Source organism: Dendronephthya gigantea, unplaced genomic scaffold (assembly GCF_004324835.1).
Source record: "Dendronephthya gigantea isolate DGI-Jeju-01 unplaced genomic scaffold, DenGig_1.0 000005F, whole genome shotgun sequence".
Lineage (NCBI taxonomy): Eukaryota > Metazoa > Cnidaria > Anthozoa > Malacalcyonacea > Nephtheidae > Dendronephthya > Dendronephthya gigantea.
Window position 1 is genome coordinate 3104898 of NW_021163015.1, and position 21787 is coordinate 3126684.

The 21787-nt window shown below is 37.7% G+C and overlaps 4 protein-coding genes across 4 annotated transcripts; 2 read left to right on the forward strand and 2 right to left on the reverse strand.

Moving 5' to 3' along the window:
- Positions 1–81: 81 nt before the first annotated feature.
- LOC114516207 (UPF0687 protein C20orf27 homolog) lies at positions 82–1644 on the reverse strand. The gene is made up of 3 exons (XM_028535618.1): positions 1527–1644; positions 835–1053; positions 82–762 (listed from the first exon to the last, which is right to left on the reverse strand). Exons 1-3 carry the CDS (start codon positions 1567–1569, stop codon positions 539–541), a joined length of 486 nt encoding a protein of 161 aa, XP_028391419.1. The 5' UTR covers positions 1570–1644; the 3' UTR covers positions 82–538.
- On the forward strand, positions 841–8942 carry LOC114516197 (protein SFI1 homolog). Its single transcript, XM_028535602.1, has 33 exons — positions 841–916; positions 1188–1222; positions 2053–2179; positions 2466–2601; positions 2695–2766; positions 2835–2945; positions 3031–3125; positions 3212–3329; positions 3407–3509; positions 3599–3755; positions 3875–4036; positions 4150–4220; positions 4288–4380; positions 4455–4552; positions 4637–4753; positions 4843–4923; positions 5033–5114; positions 5223–5315; positions 5434–5519; positions 5600–5675; positions 5753–5848; positions 6043–6119; positions 6185–6287; positions 6378–6474; positions 6592–6752; positions 6834–6908; positions 7018–7092; positions 7168–7287; positions 7366–7422; positions 7537–8086; positions 8157–8346; positions 8443–8554; positions 8625–8942. Exons 3-33 carry the CDS (start codon positions 2062–2064, stop codon positions 8718–8720), a joined length of 3678 nt encoding a protein of 1225 aa, XP_028391403.1. The 5' UTR covers positions 841–916; positions 1188–1222; positions 2053–2061; the 3' UTR covers positions 8721–8942.
- On the reverse strand, positions 8843–13518 carry LOC114516199 (protein O-mannosyl-transferase TMTC2-like). Its single transcript, XM_028535604.1, has 7 exons — positions 13346–13518; positions 12366–12673; positions 11709–11968; positions 10428–11601; positions 9885–10052; positions 9589–9795; positions 8843–9475 (listed from the first exon to the last, which is right to left on the reverse strand). The coding sequence occupies exons 1-7, from the start codon at positions 13441–13443 to the stop codon at positions 9129–9131; spliced, it is 2562 nt and encodes an 853-aa protein (XP_028391405.1). The 5' UTR covers positions 13444–13518; the 3' UTR covers positions 8843–9128.
- Positions 12626–21609, forward strand: LOC114516198 (gamma-tubulin complex component 2-like). The gene is made up of 35 exons (XM_028535603.1): positions 12626–12641; positions 13931–14000; positions 14383–14458; positions 14557–14648; positions 14725–14782; positions 14863–15012; positions 15142–15235; positions 15307–15398; positions 15490–15564; positions 15651–15735; positions 15814–15891; positions 15979–16046; positions 16116–16160; positions 16298–16390; positions 16539–16600; positions 16682–16724; positions 16919–16990; positions 17077–17138; positions 17230–17287; positions 17419–17473; positions 17627–17684; positions 17794–17886; positions 18012–18103; positions 18194–18281; positions 18449–18516; positions 18606–18653; positions 18741–18805; positions 18911–18981; positions 19136–19189; positions 19271–19391; positions 19596–19688; positions 20169–20219; positions 20381–20491; positions 20703–20919; positions 21104–21609. The coding sequence occupies exons 2-35, from the start codon at positions 13948–13950 to the stop codon at positions 21331–21333; spliced, it is 2871 nt and encodes a 956-aa protein (XP_028391404.1). The 5' UTR covers positions 12626–12641; positions 13931–13947; the 3' UTR covers positions 21334–21609.
- Positions 21610–21787: the final 178 nt, after the last annotated feature.

A 21787-nucleotide genomic window follows, 5' to 3' on the forward strand; every position in this document is an offset into this window, starting at 1 on the left:
AAGGGTGGGTCAATGCATGTTAACAACCTGCTATACTGGGGGGGGGAGATTGAAGACTTTTCTTATTCATATATTTGTTGAGATGTCTACTTAAGAGCAATGGTTTCATTTATTATATGCTTTTGGTGACCATAAATACTGGTAGCACTAAATTGACAGTGAAATAGGACCACAATGGAGTCTGATCTATTAAATTCTATTTCATTTTATTTCAAGACTAAATGTATAAAGTTGGTAAATTCTTTGCATAATAGAAATGTTCGTTAGATATTGTCGGTAATTTATGGCAAAAATTGAACCAAATTCATCATTAGTGATTGGTGTACATTAATTACGTATATTTTTATTGGATGCTCAAATCCACTCAAGTATATTATGGCCCCATCAACTTGGAATGGTTTGTGCTTACAATGAAATTTGACACTTGTGGATTTTATATGTCATTAAACTTGTGAGTAGAATTGGTGGAAGATGTCAAAAAGTGTCATTTAAATTGTCTTTATTTACAATTGAATTTCTGTATTATTTCTGTGTATATTTATGTGAATTCATTTGCGGAATCAACATCCTCCTTTATCACCTCCAAACAATGAATACCATCCTTGACCAGAGGAGTCCCACTATATTTTCCTAAAACACGGGCGTGAATAATGACGTCGAATTCTTTTTTGTCTTTGTTTTGCAGAGTAAAGCAATTCTTCATCAGACCTTCTTTAAAGATTGACAGATGGATTGTGGTGTTTAGAATGGTATTTGAAGTATCTAAAAAAATTATAAACATCATATATAACTTGGTTTTTTTACTTAAATGAATTCATAACATTAGTATTTTACCCGTAGGTTGAACATTAGTGACATCCAACTTGACATCCTTTGTGACATTTTCACATGCTGTAAAATCCTCTCCACCAGAAAGGTTAGGTATATCAAATTTCATTTCGTATTTATGGTTGGTTTGTAGGAATCCTAAATGAACTTGAACTTTGCTATCACCATCTTGCTTAACTTGTATGAGGTTATGTGGCTCCACATTCTCCGCAAAGTGGACGTGGCCTGTAAATTTAAAATCATAAATAATTAACCACATGAAAAATTTTAAATAACATGATATTTTCAGAAGCATGAATCCTCGGGCATTAGATAACTAACAATGCATGTATATGTATATTTTTATATGACCTAAAAAGACAAGGTTCTCAAGCAACTCTCTGCTCCAGAAAAGGTAATTCAAAGTGATTAATTATGTATCCACTAAAAAGATACAATATCATAAATTCTGTATACTACACTGTGAGTGTCTACACAAGATTTATGAATATATCGATTGATTAACGTATTAATAAACTTCCATCAAACCCAGCAATAATCCTCAGATATTTTGTGACAATTTGACAAATATACAGCTAATTAATTAATAGGACATCCCACGCCTTTAAGTTCAAATATACAGTTAAACAATCTTTCAGCATTTAATGCTTAATAGCGATAGAAAAGATAGCTTTACGAATATTGATGCATTCGCCTACCATCTACTTCATCATGTTTCTCGCTGTCACAACAACTTGCCATTACAACGCTTTTTCTAATAATTTCGATTTTTTAAGAACTTTACAAACTATAAACACATAAACAACGAAGTTTTCACCGGCGTTTATTCATCTCCCCCCCTGCATTCCTGCAGCGCATGTTTGATGTTTCCATTTTTCAACACACTGTTCCAAACTGTTCTCCCGAGTTTTTACCAAGAAAATATTATTTTGTGCGGATATATCGCACTTCAATTTGCTCGCAAACTGAAATTGAATCAATTTAAAATCTAAACTCTTAATTTGCACTAATTTCTGTGTAATACTTGTTACCTTATTTTTTCATTTCACGGGTAAAATATCAGCACAGCGGGAGATATTCCGATGTACAAAATTCAGGGGGGAGTTTGTACTGTAGCTCCTCGGGATTTGTAACAGTCTATCATACAAGAGTAACAGTGAATTAATTAAACAATAAATTACATATTTTGTTTTCAAAAAACGCTTTATTTGTACTGTCACACAGGGCGTATGTATGTCAAGAAAGAATGAACGATATTTCAAAGTACATGGGGTTGCACTGCATGGAAAATATCCTGGTGTGGATGGTGTTGATCCCAAGTCAAGATATGTTGCATTGGGAGGTGTTCAAGGTGAATTTGATTGATGGGAAGACAGGGATATGGGGTGATCTCTCTTTTGGGGAGGAGGGAGGGGGGAGAGGCAAGAGGGGAGGGAGGTTGGGACTTATAACATACATATATAACTAGGATCAACAGCCAATTATGTGATGGTTGTCTTGATTCTGTAGACTGGTCCAAGCTGGTTTCAACCACTAAAACAATGAAACTGCATAAGTTTAGCTTAATTCCTAGCCATTACATACTTTAGTGAACTCCAAACATTTGTGATAGACACGCAAGTATTGGTAAACTTTAGGACAAGAGGTGACAATGAAAAAGAAAAAAACATCAGCACCCATCAAAAGTATGCCAAAAAAGAAGCAAAATGAACGTCAGTTTCCGATCATTAAAAAAATCACTAAAAAAGAAAGACTTGCCAATATTAGAGTGAGGTAAATTATAATTGATTTGTAAAATTTTCATTAGATTCAAAGTCTATATATATTCAAAATAATATATGATTTATACTGTTATCTATGTGACAGGCTTATCTCATTGAAATATGTTTATAAATGGCAGCAGAAGACATTTGGGAGGGTTTCACCATCAAAAGCAAGGTTTGTGATGCATGGCTGTAATTTATCAGTGGTTGTATAAAAAAAGAACCATCTATACCTTATTCTAGACACCACTATAATCGAAAATTGCTGAAAAGGTTGTTTCAACAATGGGAAGATGTTTGGTGGAATGGTAGAAATGAATGGAAACTAAACATCAGAGCTGACTATCATAACAGGTGTGCCGTAATTCTGACTTTAAAAAAATCTGACCGTAGTGGAGAACTATGTAAATTATTACCAACTCTTGCTCACCCACTGCAGGTTTCGTATGTGGTTGAAGGTTTGGAAAGGATGGCGTTCATATCTGACATATGAGAGAATTAAAACAGAGAAAATGAATCTTGCAAACCAGAAAGGTGAGTCGAAATTAATATCAAACAAAAAGTATTTTTCCATGAAAAAAAGTCTTACCACAATAAATAAAAATGAATTTTATTGACAGCAAATCAAATGCTTTTGAAGAAATCGATTATGAATTGGAAGAGTTATGTCAGCAAACGGAGAGAGAAAAAGCAGCTTTACTGCCAAGCTGAGGAAGATGCAGAAATCATAGTTAAAAGGTGCTGGAATACTACAATATGGAACTTTCATTTTACATTGGTTTATTCACATCTAACATTTTACAATTGTGACACAGAATGGTGTTTTCAAAGTGGAAGAACTCCCTCAAAGTCAGACAAGAATTGCATTCAATGGAAGAACAAGCCTTGCATTTCTGGGCACATAACTTGTTCTATAAAGTAAGAGTATACTGCTGGTTTTTGTGTATTTCTTCAGTTTAAACTTCACCTTTTATCTTCCTAAACTCTTTCTAATGAATATCTTCCAGGCTTGGCAAAGATGGCTTCACAGTTACTCCACAGCGCTTGATGAAAAACGCCAAACTCTGTATGCAATCCAACTTCACAACAGAAAACTAGCGTTCAAAGTTCTGCGCTCTTTCAAATTATATCGTTTGCAGAGAAATGTGAAAAAACTCCGTCTCTGTAAGTGTGCACGTTTGTATCATGGCTTTACGAGATTGGCTGTTAATAATCGTTGATATTAGACTATTTTATGGAGGTTTTCAGGCATCTTAATGATTGGAAACTATTGTCTTTTTCAGCCTCTGGTATGCGGTTTTATCGTTTGCATAAAATGCGCGATGCGTTTTTAAAATGGAGAATAATCTGGGAACGCAAAGTGGAGTTGTTTCAGTTCGAGGATACTGTGAAATGTAAAGGGAACAACGCCAGAAAACAACGAGTATTCATTCACTGGAAACACTGTATCTTTTCAAAAATACAACAAGGAAAGGAAAGAAAGAAAACAAGCAAACTTAACTCGTAGTATTGTAGATTTTACTTATTGTCAGTCAGTTATTTCTTTCACACACTCAAGATATCGTCTTGTGTCATCGTCGAAGGGAAAATGAATGCATTGCAATGAATCATTTTGAAATGACTTTGAAGGTAACTAGCCGTTATTCAATATTGTGTTGTTCTATGATATATTACTCTGTCTCTCTGCTGTTTGCAGACGAAATGCATCAGAGCATTCCAGACGAGAGTTGAGATCAAAAGAAGAGCGGCTTTATTTAATCTCACTGCAGAGAAATTTTACAAAGTCTCGGTAAGTTGCAAGCGTGAGTCTTTGTTTCGAGTAGAATATTTGAATTCTAAAATAACACATCTTTACGTGAACAGTTGATGAAAAAATTCTGGATTTCGTGGCTGAGATCTTGCGACCAGAGAGAAGATCTTCGTCAGATGAGTTCAATCAATTTCGTTCAAAATCATTACAGGTGCAAGAAGCACGACATGATTTTATAATCGTCGTCCGCTCAACTCATTTCTCAAATTCTTCTTTTCTCAATCAATGAATTTAGAAAGTGTTTATTGAGAAAAATGCTGAACCTTTGGAGACGATATTGTGAGCTTAGAAGATTGGAACACGAACAGAAATTTAAGGCGGATATAACGGCGAGACGGAACATGCTACCAAAGTAAATTTGGAGTTTGTTTTCTTGTCAATACCTTGACAAGGCTTGTTTTTTTCCCTTGAATTGCTAAGAATTGACATCGTTTTGTTCAGGTACTTTTCCCGTTGGGAGGAATTCGTTGATCTCGTAAAGTCCCAACGTATCAATCAGAGAAGAGCTGAAGAATTTCGGAGGTACAGTATGCCATTTGACCGTTGATATAACCTTGTTCTAATGTTTCATTTGAGATGAGGTATTCCTGAATACTCAAGATATTGTAGTAATAATATGATTTGGTCACAGGGAATGTCTCCTGGCAAAGACGTTTTATCGCTGGTTGCAGGAGCACCATCTCACGTTGGATGTGCAGATGCTGCATCGAATGGTAAGTTTTCCTTAGACCCATAGAATTTTACCTTTTAAATGTCGTAAATCAATTGGTCGGGCAAGATAGAAGCAGATACTGACTACTGAGTACACTGTTCGAATCCAGGCTATTATTTCCTACGATGAAAAGCTCAGGAAGGAATTCTTCCACGTTTGGTTGACAAGAACAAGATTGAGGATAAAAGAAAACCGTTTAATGGTTTGTATTCCGAGCTATGGTTTGTGTAGAAGTCTAGACGTATACCTTCAACTGTGATATATCCGCTAGACTACCGTATATGGTGTATCCATGTTTATTCTGAACTAATCCGTTACAGGGGCGAAGCCAGGACCATTATCAACGACAACTGAAGAAGAAATGTTTTGTGTCGTGGAGAGAATATATCAAACATCTAAATTTCGGGTAACGCTGCCGTTGTTAAACCTGATGATTGAGAGGTTAATTGCGATGATGTATTAATACTCTTGAATTACTGTGTTTAGTTTCCTTCAGTCGAAGATGGCTGTGCGACATCAAAATAGGAAATTAATGTTGATGTGCTGGGAAAATTGGACGAAGGTATTGGATACTTCAATTGAGAAAATTTTGGTGTTATAGACAGCAAGGAATCTTGAATGGATGAATCTTGTTTTCAGTTTGTGATCAAGAAGAGAGAAAAATGGAGAATGCTTATCAAGGCAGATTTACATTTTAACCGAAAAATCCTGGGGAAAATAGTTGGATCGTGGAAGGTTCGTGTTCAGAAAGATTATTGATCTTTACTGTTGCAAAACATTCTTTGAAATGTCAGGTATAATCGACGCAGTGGTCAACCTGGCTCGTGGTTCTTTTCAACAGTGTTTACGCACATTTATGTTGAACGATGTTGTAAATGATTCTGCATTCTTTAAATGAAGCTGAATATTTGTGATCTTCAACTGTTTAGATATATTGCGAGGAATGGAGAGCGGTGAAATCATTTGTTGAAGAGAAGAAAGTGTTTCATGACCAAACGACTTTAAGGTGAAGATATACACTGCAAATTTGGAAATATGATTATTGATCCTAAAAGTGACGTTTTCTCGCAGACTTCGGTTCGAGTGTTGGCGGGAAAATGCTGGGTGTTTGAGAAAAAGCAAGGAACATTATCAAATATCATTTCGACATTGGAAAAGCAAGATAATAACCAGGGTATAGCAAAATATTTTTAGCTAAAATTGAATGTGTACGCTGGCGTATTTGTTGTTCCATATTCGCCTAAGAAACAGATATTCTCTTAAGATTTTTTCAGCATGGCAGTCATACGCTGAAGATCGTTCCTGGAAGAGACAGCAAGCGTTTCGTAGAATCGTTGAAGCCAAAAGACATCTTGAACGAGGTATTGATTGAGCATAGAAAGTTAGAAAACACTGCACGAGCTTACCATGCAGGAGATCTAAAGACCTAGTGTTAGTTGTTTTCATAATGTCCTGTTAAATAACAGCAATTTTTATAGGTAAACTTTGTCGTGCATTTTGCCAATGGAAGAAAGAATATCGATTCAAAGTTTCCTCCAACGAAAAATGGATGATAGCTGCTGAGCATTGGAAGAGAAATGTGCTGAAACACTCTTTTGATGTTTTAAAGAAATACAGATTCCTTGGGTATCGAAAACAGGTCGAAAAATAGCTACAATATTTGCGCTGTGTGTCCAGTTAATTATTGAATTTTGATTGAATTTTTCTCTGGTGTGCACAGGTATTACGTCAGCAGTGTATGTTGTATCACAATGAAAGAATAATTGCGTTGCATTGGAAAGTCTGGCGATCAAAAGTGAGTGACATGATGATGTTTGTGAAACAGTTGCATGCTACAACATATTGTGCCACTGAGCAATCGATAACACCACATGTACACCAACATCCTCTCACATCCCTTTTAGTATGCTGAACGTAAGAAATTTTTGAAGAAATCTCACATGGCTCTTTGGATGTGGAGTTTTTGTCTGCAACGAAAGGTATCGAAATATTCTCCATTAACGGCACGATGCGACTCTCAACGAAAGGTTTTAACTGAGTAATATTTGTTCAAGGCCTTTGTCGCATGGTTTCACTATGTCGAAGAGAAAAAGAGAAAGAAGATAGCCATTAACGAAGCCTTGACAAGAAGACGACAGCGACTGCATAAAGTGACTGTCATTCATTGGATCAAGGTAAGCATTTTGATAAAACGTTGACTGATCTGTGCAATAAAATACGATCAACACTCCATTTTTTTTCTAAATAAATAGTTCGCAACCTATTTCATGGCTGAACGAGAAAGATTTGCGGCAACAAGGCATATTCAGGTTCGTCATCATGGCACAAGTTTATTTTGCGATTTCCTAATGCTCATTTTATCCTCATCTTGAAATTATACATCCATAGTTGTTATTGACTCGTGTTTGTTATGATTCTTTTAGCTTTCCCAAAACGTGCAAAGATGCGTTCAGAAATGTGCGATTCATTGGAGACGAAGGACGGTACGAAATCGCGGTAAACGACGTCAGATTACGAGTTTGAATCGACCAATAGCGACCAGTTTTGATAAAAATATCACGACAGTCAAGGAAGTGCACGCGAGAACCTCGGTACCAGATATCGCTCCTGTCAAAAGACCGCAACCCAGGGTACCGGAATATTTACGAGAAAGCTTCAATCTCTCGGAATTATCTGAACACCCTCCATCATCAACGGTCGCTGAAGATATTCCGAGAAAGTTGCCTCAGAATCTTCAACCTTTCATTCAACCTGAACGTTTACCTGAACCACCTGCTTATTCAAGTTCAGTAACCAGTCGTACCAGTTCTAATACCAGTCAGACTGGTTCTGATGAAGTGAGCAGACCTTTGAATTCTCAGAAAATTTCTAAGAAAGCTGATGGTAGTAAATCTAAGAAACCTGTCCTGTTACCACCATCTTCCTTTGAGCAAACCAAGAGTAAGAAGAGAGAAGAAAAGATTCCTTCTCAAGGTTTGTGGTGATTTTCTGTAAAATAGTTTCCTGGAATGCCTTCGAATTCTCGAAATTCATGAAATTTTAGAACTTAAAGAGACGTGTGGAATACGGAAATGTAAGGGCAAGGTGAAATTGGAGTCTTCGCGCCCCCAAATCAATGGAAATTCTAAATCTGGTGTCATCCCCAGCTTCCTAACAGATAAAAACAGTCAACAATCGATAGTGCAGCTTCGTAATAGAATGTTGAAGTACTACACAATAACCACCCAGTTAAGGTAAGGTAACTATGTTTAAAAGTGTAATTCTCATCTCCTTGAAGAGGATGAAGAACAGCCACATTGACAAAGATTTTGAATATTTCGGCTTTCTAGGGATTCAGGACGTAAGCTAGAAAGATTACGTCATTGGTCGCGTCACGTGAAAGAAAATGGCCAAGGATTGAACGAAGAAGAAAGAATGCTTGTGGATGATATTATTAACGAGGTAATGTTTTGCTTTCGAAATCTTCGTCTCTCATCAGCATGTTTCATAAATGATTTGAAAAACTCTTTAGTTATCGGAAAACGTGAAAACCACAAGTCATAACTTGGAAGAAAGCTACAAGACAATCGCAAACGACCTGGAAAAATTACTGGACAAAGTTTCGTGAGTATCGCAAAGTAATGTATGTACTCTTGATTGTTTGTATGAGGAGCTGAGGTTTTTGACACGCTATCATTCGCTATACATTTTGTCTATATAAATATATTTATTTAAATACTATTTAACATCTATATTTTTATAAAATCACATAATTACGTCTGTAGAGAAATTGATATAAATAGGTTTATATTCTATGATAAATATCAAATATTTTGTCATCTATTTGTTCAATATTTCATAACTTTATACTATCTTCAAATAGTTCTAAACGTTTAAAACGTAGACACGAATTGAAGTGAAACAGGTTTGCCAAACTAGTCCACCATACACCGGGGTTATTAGCCTAGTAATATCGGCCTCAGGATATGGGGTAAAAACCCCGAGAAAGAATGAATATCCTATCTTGGCTCTTATTTCATCGCTTTTCCTTTTTCTTAACGGTGTCACGGAGCTTCTTCAGATTATCCATAGTAGATTGGTCATTCGGAGCCAATTCTAGTGTCTTCATGTAATACTTTTCCGCTAGATCAAACTTCATGGTCAGGTGGTACATTGCGCCCAGGTTCATCAGAGCCGACGGTAACGTAGGATTGAGTTCAGCGGCTCTCTCGTAGTACTGTTGCGCTAGATGGTAGTCGTCAATCTTACGGTGTAGGTCCGCTGAAATGGCAACAACGTCGAAGTTTTCGGGAAACATTTTCACTGCGTCTCTCATCATCTTTGCAGCGGATTTCTCTTGATTATGATTTTCCAGGTGCTTTGCTGAATGAAAAAAATATCAGCGAAAATAAGTCGAAAAATATTACAACATTTGAAAAAGATCAAAATATCTCGTCCATCATAGTTGCGCCGCTGAAACTCCCCCCAGTACTTACAATAGTGAATGTAGATGTCTGCGTTCTTGCGTTCCAGTTCTAATGCTTTCTTATAGAGATCGTCAGCTTCCGTGGAACGTTCTGGAAACCTGGATACGAGTTTAGCTAAGGCTAGAAATGCTGGTATGTGATTCGGTTTTGATTTCAGCGAGTTCCTGTACCACAGCTCAGCTTCTTGAAAATTTCCTTTTGTATACAGAGCTTCACCTGAAGTATAGTCAATGATTTTACCTTGTTCACAGCTCAAAAACTAAACTAATGACTGGTATAAACGTACAGGTGGAAGTTCATCATACCTAACAGGTTGTATAGACTGTGTGGAGGGAATTCTTCTGGTCTTGTTTCGACGGCTTCGCGGTAAACTTGAATAGCTTCATCGGTTTGTTTCATATCTGCCAGTATTCGTCCTCTGTGATATTTCGCTGCTGCTACGCCATATTTGTGTTGTTTCGGATTCTTCAAGCCTAAATACAGATGAAGCGAAAGCCTGACTATCGCTTTACATCACTTCACTTGTACTTTCTGTATTTCTATTTGTATTCCAAAGTCTTGCAATGGCCTGCACTGTCCTGTCCTATCGGACTACGGTACTGCATTATCCATTTTTTTCCTTTCCTGCACTGTACTTTCCTGTCCTGTCCTCTACTGTACTTTCCTGCACTGTCCTGCCCTGTACTGTCCTTTCCTACGCTTTCCTTTACTGTCCTGTCCTCTACTGTACTTCACTGTCCTGCGCTTTCCTCTACTGTACCTTCCTGCTCTGCACTAAGCGTTTCTCCAATGTGCTGACAAATTCCTGAATGATAATCGTGGTCATCGTCAGTTGCCTAATGCATTACCTACTCCGTCCAGGTGCGTTGCTTGTATTAAAATCTCCAACGCTTGTTCTCTTTCATTCAAACTTTCCAGAACTACTCCCATGTTTAGATACGGTAGCACAAACCTCGGTCTCAAATCTATAGCCTGTTGATAACATTTCATGCTTTCGTTAAATCTTTTCTGCTCCTGATACAACAAACCTAAGTTATACCAGGTATCCGCGCTCCATTTGTGCTCGATAGATTTCTTGTACGCTTTTTCTGCCTCGTTGATCTTACCCTGCCCCTTTAAGATATTACCAAGGTTGCTCCAAGCCTTGCTCGGATTTACGGCAATTCCCGAGCGATACAGATTCTCGTCCGATCTCCAGTCGATGTTTCTCCGAACAGTTCGGGCCGACAGTAACACGAGATAGATACACGTGATCGCTGCAAGCAGAATTCTCAAAAACTTTCCACTAGATTTCCACGACATGTTAAAACCATGCGCAAATAATAGACAGAATCCTATGCTGGGCATGTACAAGACACGCTCCGCAATTACGAATCCAACATAAAAAAAGAGATTTGTAGCCGGGATGAAAGGAAATACCATAAATGCTAGCGATAAAATCGCTCTTTCATTTGTGCTCAGCACAATACAGTCGCCTGGAGGATTAACATCTTCACTTTCCTTCATTTTTTCCCCCGTTTTCAGGACATTATTTCCTGAACTATTGCTCGAGTATAAATTACCAACATTTCCATTTGTTTTTCTCAAAATTCGTCTGTTTCTAACACCAGATATTTTCGTGGTGTTTTTAAGGTTTTTTGGGGCCGATTTCCCAGCCTGTTCAGTCTTCTCCTCTTCTTGTAAAATTCCTTTGATACAAAGTGTTATAAAAAGTGAAAAAAATGCGTAAAACACGAAGGAAAAAAGATTTCTTACATCGTTTAAACTTTCCACCAAGGGTATGCTTGTCATAGACCAGTCGAAGCATAGTGTATGTGGAAATATTAAAAGCCAAAAGTTCATGGCTGGAAGATATAAAAAAGTCAGTATTCTTGTTAAAAAGCTGTCGGAATTTGCCGCAGGATTGTCCGAGGCTGAAAATGATGGCGGGGCGTTGTTCATTAATAGCATTCTAGCCGCAAGAAGTATGCTGGCTGTGGTTAAGAGTACAGTGATTCTTTTCATGAGTCCATTCTTCCTCGCCTGAAACGGAGTAAAGAATGAATTAACAAAGAGAGGATCTGGTGAGGAGTGATTTATGGTATTGAGAAGTTTGATTCTCAAATCGTGAAGTTAAATGTGTGGCTTACCTTCTTCACAGAGAGATCAAAATTCTGAAGCCGTATTCTTGCTATGATAACGACGTCGTACAGCAAGCATACACCGATCACAGTTAATCCTTGTTCTTTGGTGAGCATACTGAGCGCTGCAAACACCATACTCAGGATTATCCATGACCATCTCGTGCTTGCATCATTCCTGGGACAGCCGCGATGATAGCTTAACCAAGAAGCGAGGTAGAAAGATCCTGCACCAACATCTGCACGACCAACCAACCCAGATACTGCCTCTGAAAATATTGATAGCGTATCTCACTAGCAGATTTGAGAGGTTAGAAATATCACAAATTCTGGCGTTCTATCCTGAAAGAGGAGGTTAAAACTGGTGGATAAAAACGGGGGGATGAAGATTCTTAGCTTTCATACTACACCCAGATTGTAATGAACTCTTTTCAACCTTTTCGTAGATATCTTTTTTGCATTTTTACAGAAGTTGGGGGGCCTAGAGCTTATCTGAAAGAGAGGGCTGAAAGAAGTGCTGACTTTTCCAGGGGGGTGAACCACTCTAACTCAGTGAGGGGTGGTTGATGAAATTTTCTCACATATAGTGTAATTATTATGCATTGTATCACAGACTGTTCAGCGTACTTCAAGCTACATTTATGTGTTCATGCATAATTGTATTACCAGTATGAATTGGATGAACAGAGAACAACACTCCTGCAACAAAAACTGCAATATTTTCTTTAAAAACTATGTTGGCTGCAACAACCACCATGATGGTGACACCACAGTGGAGAAGAACATTAACCAGATGGTAACCCCACGGGTTAAGACCAGCCAGATAGTAATTGAGACGAAACGATGCAACACACAAAGGACGATAAGACCTATGACTGCCGCTGTGTTTTAATGGTGTGCCCCAGAAATCATTAAACAAAAGATTTGTCCAAGGTGTGCTTGGTAAGATGTCTGCATTTTGCACAATTGCACGGCTAGAAAAATGTACAGAATAGTAGATTTTCCTTATAAAAAACAATATCTTGTAAAAACTGGAATAAGACATGGTTTGGGTAGGATGATGAGATTCTTTGCAGAAGTGTTAAGGTACTTTGGAATAATTTTTTTTCAAGTGCAAGCCTATGCATACAAAAAACCCCTCCAGGGGCTTCTGCTTTTCAATGAGGTCGCATAATACGCTGTCTGTTGCATATTCCTATTACCTCAATGAGCTGGACAGATGTTCATTGCCAGATGTTCCTGGCAGAACAGAGCTAAAAAACCGTCAGCGTTGCATAAAAACAAAACTATATAAAAACACTATTTTTCGAGCGGTAAAACAGACATCAATAAATCAAACAACTTTAAAATCTCACGTTTCCCAAATTTAACAAACGTGTCGCTAAAATATAATTGACGCTTTCTTGTGTTTTGCAGAACAATGAACAATATAATATCGGCGTTCACAGACGCACAATACAACAATATATAACTAACTGAAGTTTACTAAAAAAACATGGCCAATATAACTGATAAACTACCCCGATATTTCACTCTCAGCTACGTTCGTTACATCAAACAACAATAATTGCTTGTAATTGTTACTTTTATTTTTGCAAATTGCAACAACTCTCGCATCGAACACGCGAGAGTGACACTGCCCCTACCTATCATCGTAAACAAAATCTCCTTCTAGCGAGTTGACATAGCATAAAAACCCTATGAGAGAAACTATTCCAGCAGTTTTCCATAGTTTTTCGACCATTTTTTCCTGTTTGTATTAGGCAAATAAAAAATAAAAGAATTCTTTATATTAAAACTTTGTTCTCGAACCGTTGACATATGGATTTCCCCTGATCATTGTTTATGAGCCCACGTTACTGACGCGTCCTCGAAGGAAATTTTTTACGGAAAATTTTTAGGTTGGTTATAAAAAGAAATAGAATCAACCGTTGAGGTTTGATCATTTCTATTAAATATACACGAATGAAGGATATTGAAGTTTACTTCGACGAGTTGTAAATAGCTTGTATGCTTTTTGTAATGGAAAAAATAAATTAAATTCAAATAGTTTATTTACTGATTGATTTTTGTTTGACAAAGGAGTGATGAAGAGGAATAGGGTTAAGTGGAAACAGAACGAGTGCTCATTAAAATTCAAATTACAATTCCACACAAGAGGAGCGAGCGATTTTTGAAATGTAAAACTTCGCAAGTTTCTTAGCTTTTCGTGTTATTTTCTTTGTATTTAGATGGTTTACTTATCAATATGAGCGAGTTTCAGGTTCATCATCGAGTGGCGGAACTTTTAAAGCTCCTTGGGTATGTATATTGAGGAATGACTATAGAAGAAAGTACAAACTTATTGTAGGAAACTTCACTTGTACATTTCGGACCGTCGATGTTGTATATTTGACTTTACTGGCCTTGATCTTGCTGTTTTGGGCTCTGATACTTTCAACCCACCTACTATGACCCCATAACCCTAGACTTTGCCAACTTGATCCCATTACCATGGGCAAGCTAACCTGGCCTTTATGTGTTGGCTCCAACCACTATTGCCTACTGCCCTCATCCTCACTACCTTTCTCCCCACTACCCTGGATATAGCCACCTTGACTCCACTGACCTGGGCTCCACTTCAGGTTGTCATCATATGCAACCATGATGCCAACCTTGCTTACTCACAATGTCATTTTTGAAGGGTGACGGGGGGAGATGGACCAGAGGTGTACACAGAGGTCCTGACAAAAAACATGACACCATATGTCACAACACAGGTGAATTTCCAATCCATATTTATCATGATATTGTAAAACATCCTGCCATATCCACCCATGAACAGAATAATATCACAATATATCTTGGTCTGGTTTAGGTCTCTGCCCACACAGCCAAAAAGAAGATAGCAGAAACTACACCATATCCAAGAGAGTTTCTCCAAAAATATGATTTACTAAAATCAAAGAAGTAAGAACATAAAATTGTTAGACAACATTATGGAGTAAACCAGCAAGCATCCTGATCAATTTTGACATTTTTTTAGCATTCGAGAGTTGGACCCATTAGTGTTTCTTCTCTCAAGAATTTCAGATGATCCAAGCGTTAGTATTTAAACAACTGTACAATACATTTGAATGTTATTTTGTATCTTGCTTATGTCTTGTTAAATTCTCTTTGGCAGATGGTTGCATCTTTGGAGCGAATCGCTAGAGAACGTGGTCACAAGAGGCAGACAGATATCAGCAAGCCTGCAGCATCATCCAGCATGGCGGAAACATTGCAAAATCTTGAACAATATTCAGGACAAATGACTGCAAAAGAGCTTGAAGAAGTATAAACTAAGTGTTTTTGTTATGAATTTAAACAATTTATTAGATGTTAAGTGGATGGATGGCCTCTTGGTATATTGCATGATATCAGGAGTACCTAAACTATATTTATTTTAATTTTTTTGCTTTAGTTTCGTACACAACTAGCGTCCATTACAGGGCCATCTGCTTCACCAGCAGCTGAAGCGACTTTGAAAAATCTTCGAGAAAAACAGGCCAGAAAAGGTGAAGTCTATAAAAATCATTGCCTTGTTTTTTGTTTCTTCAACTTGCTTACAAATGATTATTTTCAACAGGTCTTCCTGGTCTACCTCTCTTACCAGAATGGTTCACAACTCGTCCTCATCTCACTGGAGATTTTGTACAATCCATAGACCAACCACAACCAGTATGAGTATTTCTCAGCTTAAAATTGAGTGTGAGTGTTTTCACTCCATTTGGACAAGCACTGATCGATTGCCAACTTATTTCAACTGCAGGCTGTACCTGTGAAAACGCTTCCTCTCAAAATGCAGGAGATTGCTGTCATCGAAGATCTCCTCTTTTTGATGACAGTACGTTCACTTTGTGAATCATTCTCGCTTAGTCTGCATCAGGATTTCCTTTTATAATCTTTGATAAAACTCTTCTCTATTCCAAGGGTGTTGAAGGAAAATACATTCGTCTCAGCAGCAGTTCTCTGCAAGGTTTAGATCCACCTGAGTTCATTGTTGACTCAACGTTAGGTAATTTGGTCACGGCAATAGATCAAGAGATAACTACTCCACTGTTAATATTGAAATTACAACTAAAACTCTCTTTAGATATCTCACTTCAAGAGCTTGTTCAACGCATTCTTCCGATATGCACGCATTATTCTCTGTTATGCCGTTTCATCGAAGGTGATTGTTGTTAATTTTCTGCTTAAGATGAATTCGCCCATGCTGTATCGTAATATTTGGTTGCATTTAATCTACTTTTCTCTTCAGATAAATCTGGTTTCATGTCCGGTTTGGTTAACCAGGCTGTCAGCGCTGCTATGAGAACCATTATGCAGGTATGTAGTCCTGAATAAACCTGTAACGAGAGCTCTAGAAAACAACGTAATATCCGTTTTTTCTTTTAGGAATATTACATTTTTGTTGCACAGTTAGAACACCAGTTTAATCAGGTAATTTTCATCGAAGTAAAGTGTAGAGCATCACTTTCAGATGAATAGCGATGTACCACAAAGTAGCTTCAATTGTGTGGGCATTTCAACACTGCATGCGCATGCAAGCTGAATGTGACGTTCTCTTCTTTCTGCAGGGCGAATTGTCTTTACAAAAACTCTGGTTTCTAATTCAGCCATGTTTGGGCCGCATGGATGTTCTCTCGTCCATCGCTGAAGCAATTGAAACGGTTAGAATAGAAACGAATTAACTCAGTATGCTTTCATATGGCAGACGATTTGCAGAAAGAAAAAAAGCAATCTGGAAATAAAGGAGTCGAACTGTACTGTAAGACACGAAGATCTTTAAAGAAAAGAAAATATTTTTGTGTTTTTTAGGCTCAGTGTAAAGGAGGTGCAGTTCTTACATTGTTGCACGAACGAACTACAAATCTCACTGGGTAAAATTTTCCTTTAATTATGTTTAAACGTACGTGCTCTGGTATTTCTCTCTAAGTTATGATTCTGGTTTTGTCCTGTAGTGATGCGACGTCTCAAGATCTTTACCTTTGGCTTACGCAAGCTGTGAGGGTTTTGTATTTTTTAACAAGAAAGTTTCGTATTCCTCTAAATAACTTTCACTTGAATTCTATTATATAACACTGAAGATTTCGCCTGCGTGTACCTGACTAAAGCAAAGTCATCCGACCATAACTTATAGAAATTATTCCACAAAAATCATTTTAATCCATCTCACACAGCCATCGTGTATATTTCAGGCGTGTGTTCCATATTTTGATATGTTAGAACAATGGATATACAAAGGACTGGTTAATGATCCCTATCTTGAGGTACTAAACCCTTCAACTAAATCCCTTCGCTTTCTCCCTCTGCGATCTCAAGTGAAATCCAATGACTTGTGTTTTGCTATTGACAGTTCCTGGTTGCGGAACAGGAAGCATTTCAAAAGGAGAAATTAACAGAAGAATATAACGATGCATATCCCTTTCAAACAATGTTTTCCAATTTGAATGTGAAAGGTCTTTCAGGTCGTTTTTTGTAATTCGTTTTTTCCTTAACCCTGTCTTACATATTGGCGTCAACGTTATACAATCGTGCAACACAAGATTCCTGTTTTCTTGGAAACGGTAATGATAATTCTTGTGGTCTTCTTTTTCTTGTATAAGCAAGCCCCGACATATTTGTCAATTAATAATGCTAGCATTTACATCGGAATCTTGTGCAGTTATTAGGAATTATAGTATTTTTGTTCATCCAGGTGGCCCAGAAGATTCTTAGCACAGGAAAATACCTCAACGTGATTCGTCAGTGCGGTAGGTTCTCAGCAAGTCTTGTGACAACACTCCAAGAAATATGGAAAACTTACTTTTATTACAAGTGGTTTATTTCCCGCACTATTTTATCGCCTGTGATGTTAGTTTGTTGCCTTAGTGATTCAGTGATTTCTTAAAAATTTTCATTCACAGGTCGTGATGTGCAATGTCCGGACGCGGAAGAGATCATTTACACACTTCGTGAGAGAGAGTATGTTCGTGATTGATCAGCAATCGTGTAGGCTGTCATGATGACAGAATGAATTCAGATCAATCTTTAACGATGTTGTTCTCAAGACATTTGTGTCGTTTATTTTCAGATACGTTGATAGAATAGAGAAGGCGTACGATTACGCGAGTAAGACCTTGCTTGACTTGCTGATGGAGGAAAAAGATTTGATGGGTCGACTCCGGTAAAGCAATTTATGATCAACGATGAAAACTACCATAACCTCATTGGACTTGCATGTGACCTGCTTGCACTTTTGTACCCCGATCGGCATATTTGTTATTTGTATTGGTGCTTTCCAAACTTTAGGTCTATCAAGCTGTATTTCCTGATGGGTCAGGGGGATTTTTTTGTCCAGTTTATGGACCTTGCTGAAGACGAGATGAAAAAGAACATGGACGGTATTCATGTTTTTCAACTTCAATATTCCACGCCTTAGTTCTGACCGTTGACCTATATGAATTCTGAATTTTCATTTTGTTACCGTCCAGATATATTTCCAAGTCGTCTTGAAACATTGCTTGAGCTCTCGCTTAGAACAACAGCCGCAAACGCAGATCCATTCAAGGATGATTTGAGGTAATGTTGCTTGTAAAAATATACATCCAGTCATTGACGTGAACCTCGACCAACACACTCTGCAGGCCCAGATATTAGACCTTTTCTAATCTTCTTGTCGTTGGGAGACAGAGAGGTTACTGCTGGGTTTTTGATAAACGTATTCAGTAATTTGTGTTTCCTTCCAGAGTGGAGCTCTTACCGTATGATCTCATCACGCAGTTGTTCCGGATTTTGTCAGTTGCCAATGACAGAGGTATTTTGCTATATATCGCCAGAAAGCAATCAACTATTTCACAGAAACATACCTTAGCTCTCTCGTCAATTTTTCATTTCTATTTCCAGCGGTTCAGTCTTCCCTCGGTCAGGACCCTACAGAAATTCAAATATCAGGTCTGAATGAAGGATAATTAGTTATGGTAACTGAGTTTTTTTACCCTGTTTTATTCATGTTTGGAATTTCATCATTTTTTTGTTTAGGATTGGAGGCATTTTCGTTTGATTATGTTGTTAAATGGCCAGTATCCCTCATTCTTAGCAGAAAGGTAGATTTATAAATATTCATAAATATTCATAAATATCGATTATTTTTTTATCAGCAGATTATAGCAATGTTGATGGTTTACAACAAGAAACTTCTTATTTTTCAGGCGTTAACAAAATATCAGCTTCTTTTCCGACATCTTTTTTACGCTAAACACGTCGAAAGACAACTTTGCAGGTAAGATGGTCGAGCGTGGCTCATTCGTGTTGAAAAAGCCTGTTGAAACGAAGCTATTAGTTCAAATAATCCGATTCAAAAAGGGTTCGATGTTTTGTAAAACCTCTGCACAATGACTCCAAAATAACTTTATTTAAATATATTCATCTTTAAGGATTTGGTTAAACGACAAGACAACAAAACAGCATAAATTTCGCGCGTCAAGATGGTAAGTTTTGAAATGGCGAAAGTAATTTTTTTCGTGCACAAGTTTGCTTTTATTCTAACGGTTCTAACATGCATATATCAGGTACGTGGAGTGCTCATCTTTGAGAACGAAGATGCTGCAGTTTGTTCAAAACTACGAGTACTACATGATGTCTGAAGTCATTGAACCATACTGGCATATCTTGGAAAATAATTTAAAAGATGTAAGTACGGAAACAGGGCATTTCAGTATGGGGTGTTCAGCGTCTGGTGCCGAGCAATTGTCGTTGATTACTGAATCATTCGTTCAGCAATCCAGCTGCCGTCATCTTACCTGTTAGGCCTTTTTTATTGGCAACAAAATACCAGTCTGTTCCTAACGGTCTTTCATTGTCAATGCTGCATCATTTTAACCAAACCATTCATAGGTGAATAATGTTGATGACGTATTAACATATCACAACGATTTCTTGGATAAATGTCTGAAGGACTGCATGTTAACTGCTCCTGAATTACTAAAGGTAATATTTTCAATGATCAATATCTCGCTTTATTCCAGAAAGTTTACCTTCATATTCTCCAGTGATATTTTGATCACAGCGTCTTTAAAATGCAGATAAAACGGTCATTGCTATCGTTGATATTTTTTTCTTCAATTCATTTACCTCTTTGTGAGCATGCGCATGCGATGTCCTTAGGTCTTCTAAACTCACCATGCATTCTGAATAGAGTTTCCATTCGCAAACAAAACGCCTCTGTCTTGAGTTTGAATCAGCATTTACTTTTTTATCTGTCACGCAGACATCAAATACAGCAAAAACACTAAGGTTGGAAGCAAGCGCATGCGCTTCTTCATTGTCGACGTAATTAATTAAATGCGACGTGTTAATTGTGACGTTTTAATTAAGTAACTCTCGCCCCGGGCTTCTTTGAAGAGATTACGTTATTTCTTGACTTCAATCTTTCAGGGTAATTTTACTCGCAATTTATTTGTCTTTCAGATTGTTAGTAAGCTAATGATGGTTTGTGTTACGTTCACTAACTGCATTCAGGTAAAAAAAAAATCCTCCAACTCTGGTAATTTTCCACCACAAGCATCTCATCTCATGCACCTTCCAACATCCCCCGTCATTCCTCCATTTCACGCATTCACCCTCATTGTCCTAACTAACGATTGTCTTCCAAGTAATGATACTCCTCAACTCTTCTCTAGAGAATCACCCAGACAGTTATCAACAGCGAAAACCCGACGGCTGAGAAAACGGGAAAACTGGAAAAGGAAGATTTGTTGTATGATAAGCAAAAGAAAAAAGCAGCGGCCAAGGTCGGGTAGACTCCCGTGATATCTTCCGCCAGTTCAAAATTACGAGCAAAGAATAAATGCCTCCTATTTAACTCCCATACTGAATTCAGTGTATTACCATGGCACCAAAACTGATGGTGTAAACTTCTCAATTTTGCTATTTGCTCAAATTGCCTCCATCTTTGTTAGCTTGACGTCATTAAAACGGGAAAATGTTTTTTCAAATTTCTAGATTTTATCCAAAGATATGGATGAGGTTATCAACAGCTCTGATTTCGAAAGAACCGTAGCAAATTTCGACAGTAATTTTACAAAATATCTTCTTGGTTTGTTGGAGAAACTGAGCAGCTTCTCGAAAACAGATTTCCAGCATCAAATGTTGAATATTGTCACGCGGCTGGATCACAATGGTTTTTATGGGAAACAGCTGGAAATGTCTTCCGCTGCAGGTAATGACGGACGATGAAGCTAATATACTTATAAGGAAACTAAGTGCGTGGTCAACAGGATACAGGTGGGTCCTTCCCCCTCCCCCGTTCCCGACCAAACTTTGCGCATAAATCTAAGGCCTGGTCGGCATTTCAACTCACTGACCAACACAGTTTTCATGCCAAGATCTTCTATTTGTTTTAGAAACTCTCAGCGTAGCCAGTTCCGATTCTAATTCAAGCGCAGGTCAATCACCAAGTTCGACTCTGAGCGACATTAGTTTGAATTTCAACTACGATAAGCCGAGTCTAATGCCTGGAAGAATGTTTCCAGAGACCTCGATCAAAACAAAACTTACCCTACCACCCTCCCCGTCTAGATCGCGGCATAGGGGTAGCGCCAGTGGAGATGACGATCATTACAATATGTTTTGAGGCTTTTTTGAAAAGAACCCGTTTCTAAGTTTGCACTTTTGTTCCGAGATTTGTATTGATAAATAGAGTGAATAAATGAAAGAAGATCGAATGACCGGTATGTTGCATGCATTACGGAAGCTTTGCGTGGCGGAAGCTAAAGAAACAAGTCCTATATCATCGGGAGACAAAGCACGGTTCACAACACAGACATTCTTTATTCTCTTTTCACAAAATCGACAAACGTGTTTGTCGAGTGCACTACAAATATGGCATTTCACGACCATAAAAACCGAAGCATTTCACAATTCACACGGAGGGATATTGGCCTTTCAGGAACCACGATCTTTAATATCAACTAAACCCTCTTATCATTTTTTTTGGGAAATACGAACCATAAAAATCATGATCAATTTCGTTGATCTGATTTTTCCGTTTCCTCTTTGTTGAGGTCATTAGATTTGAGTTGTTTCCA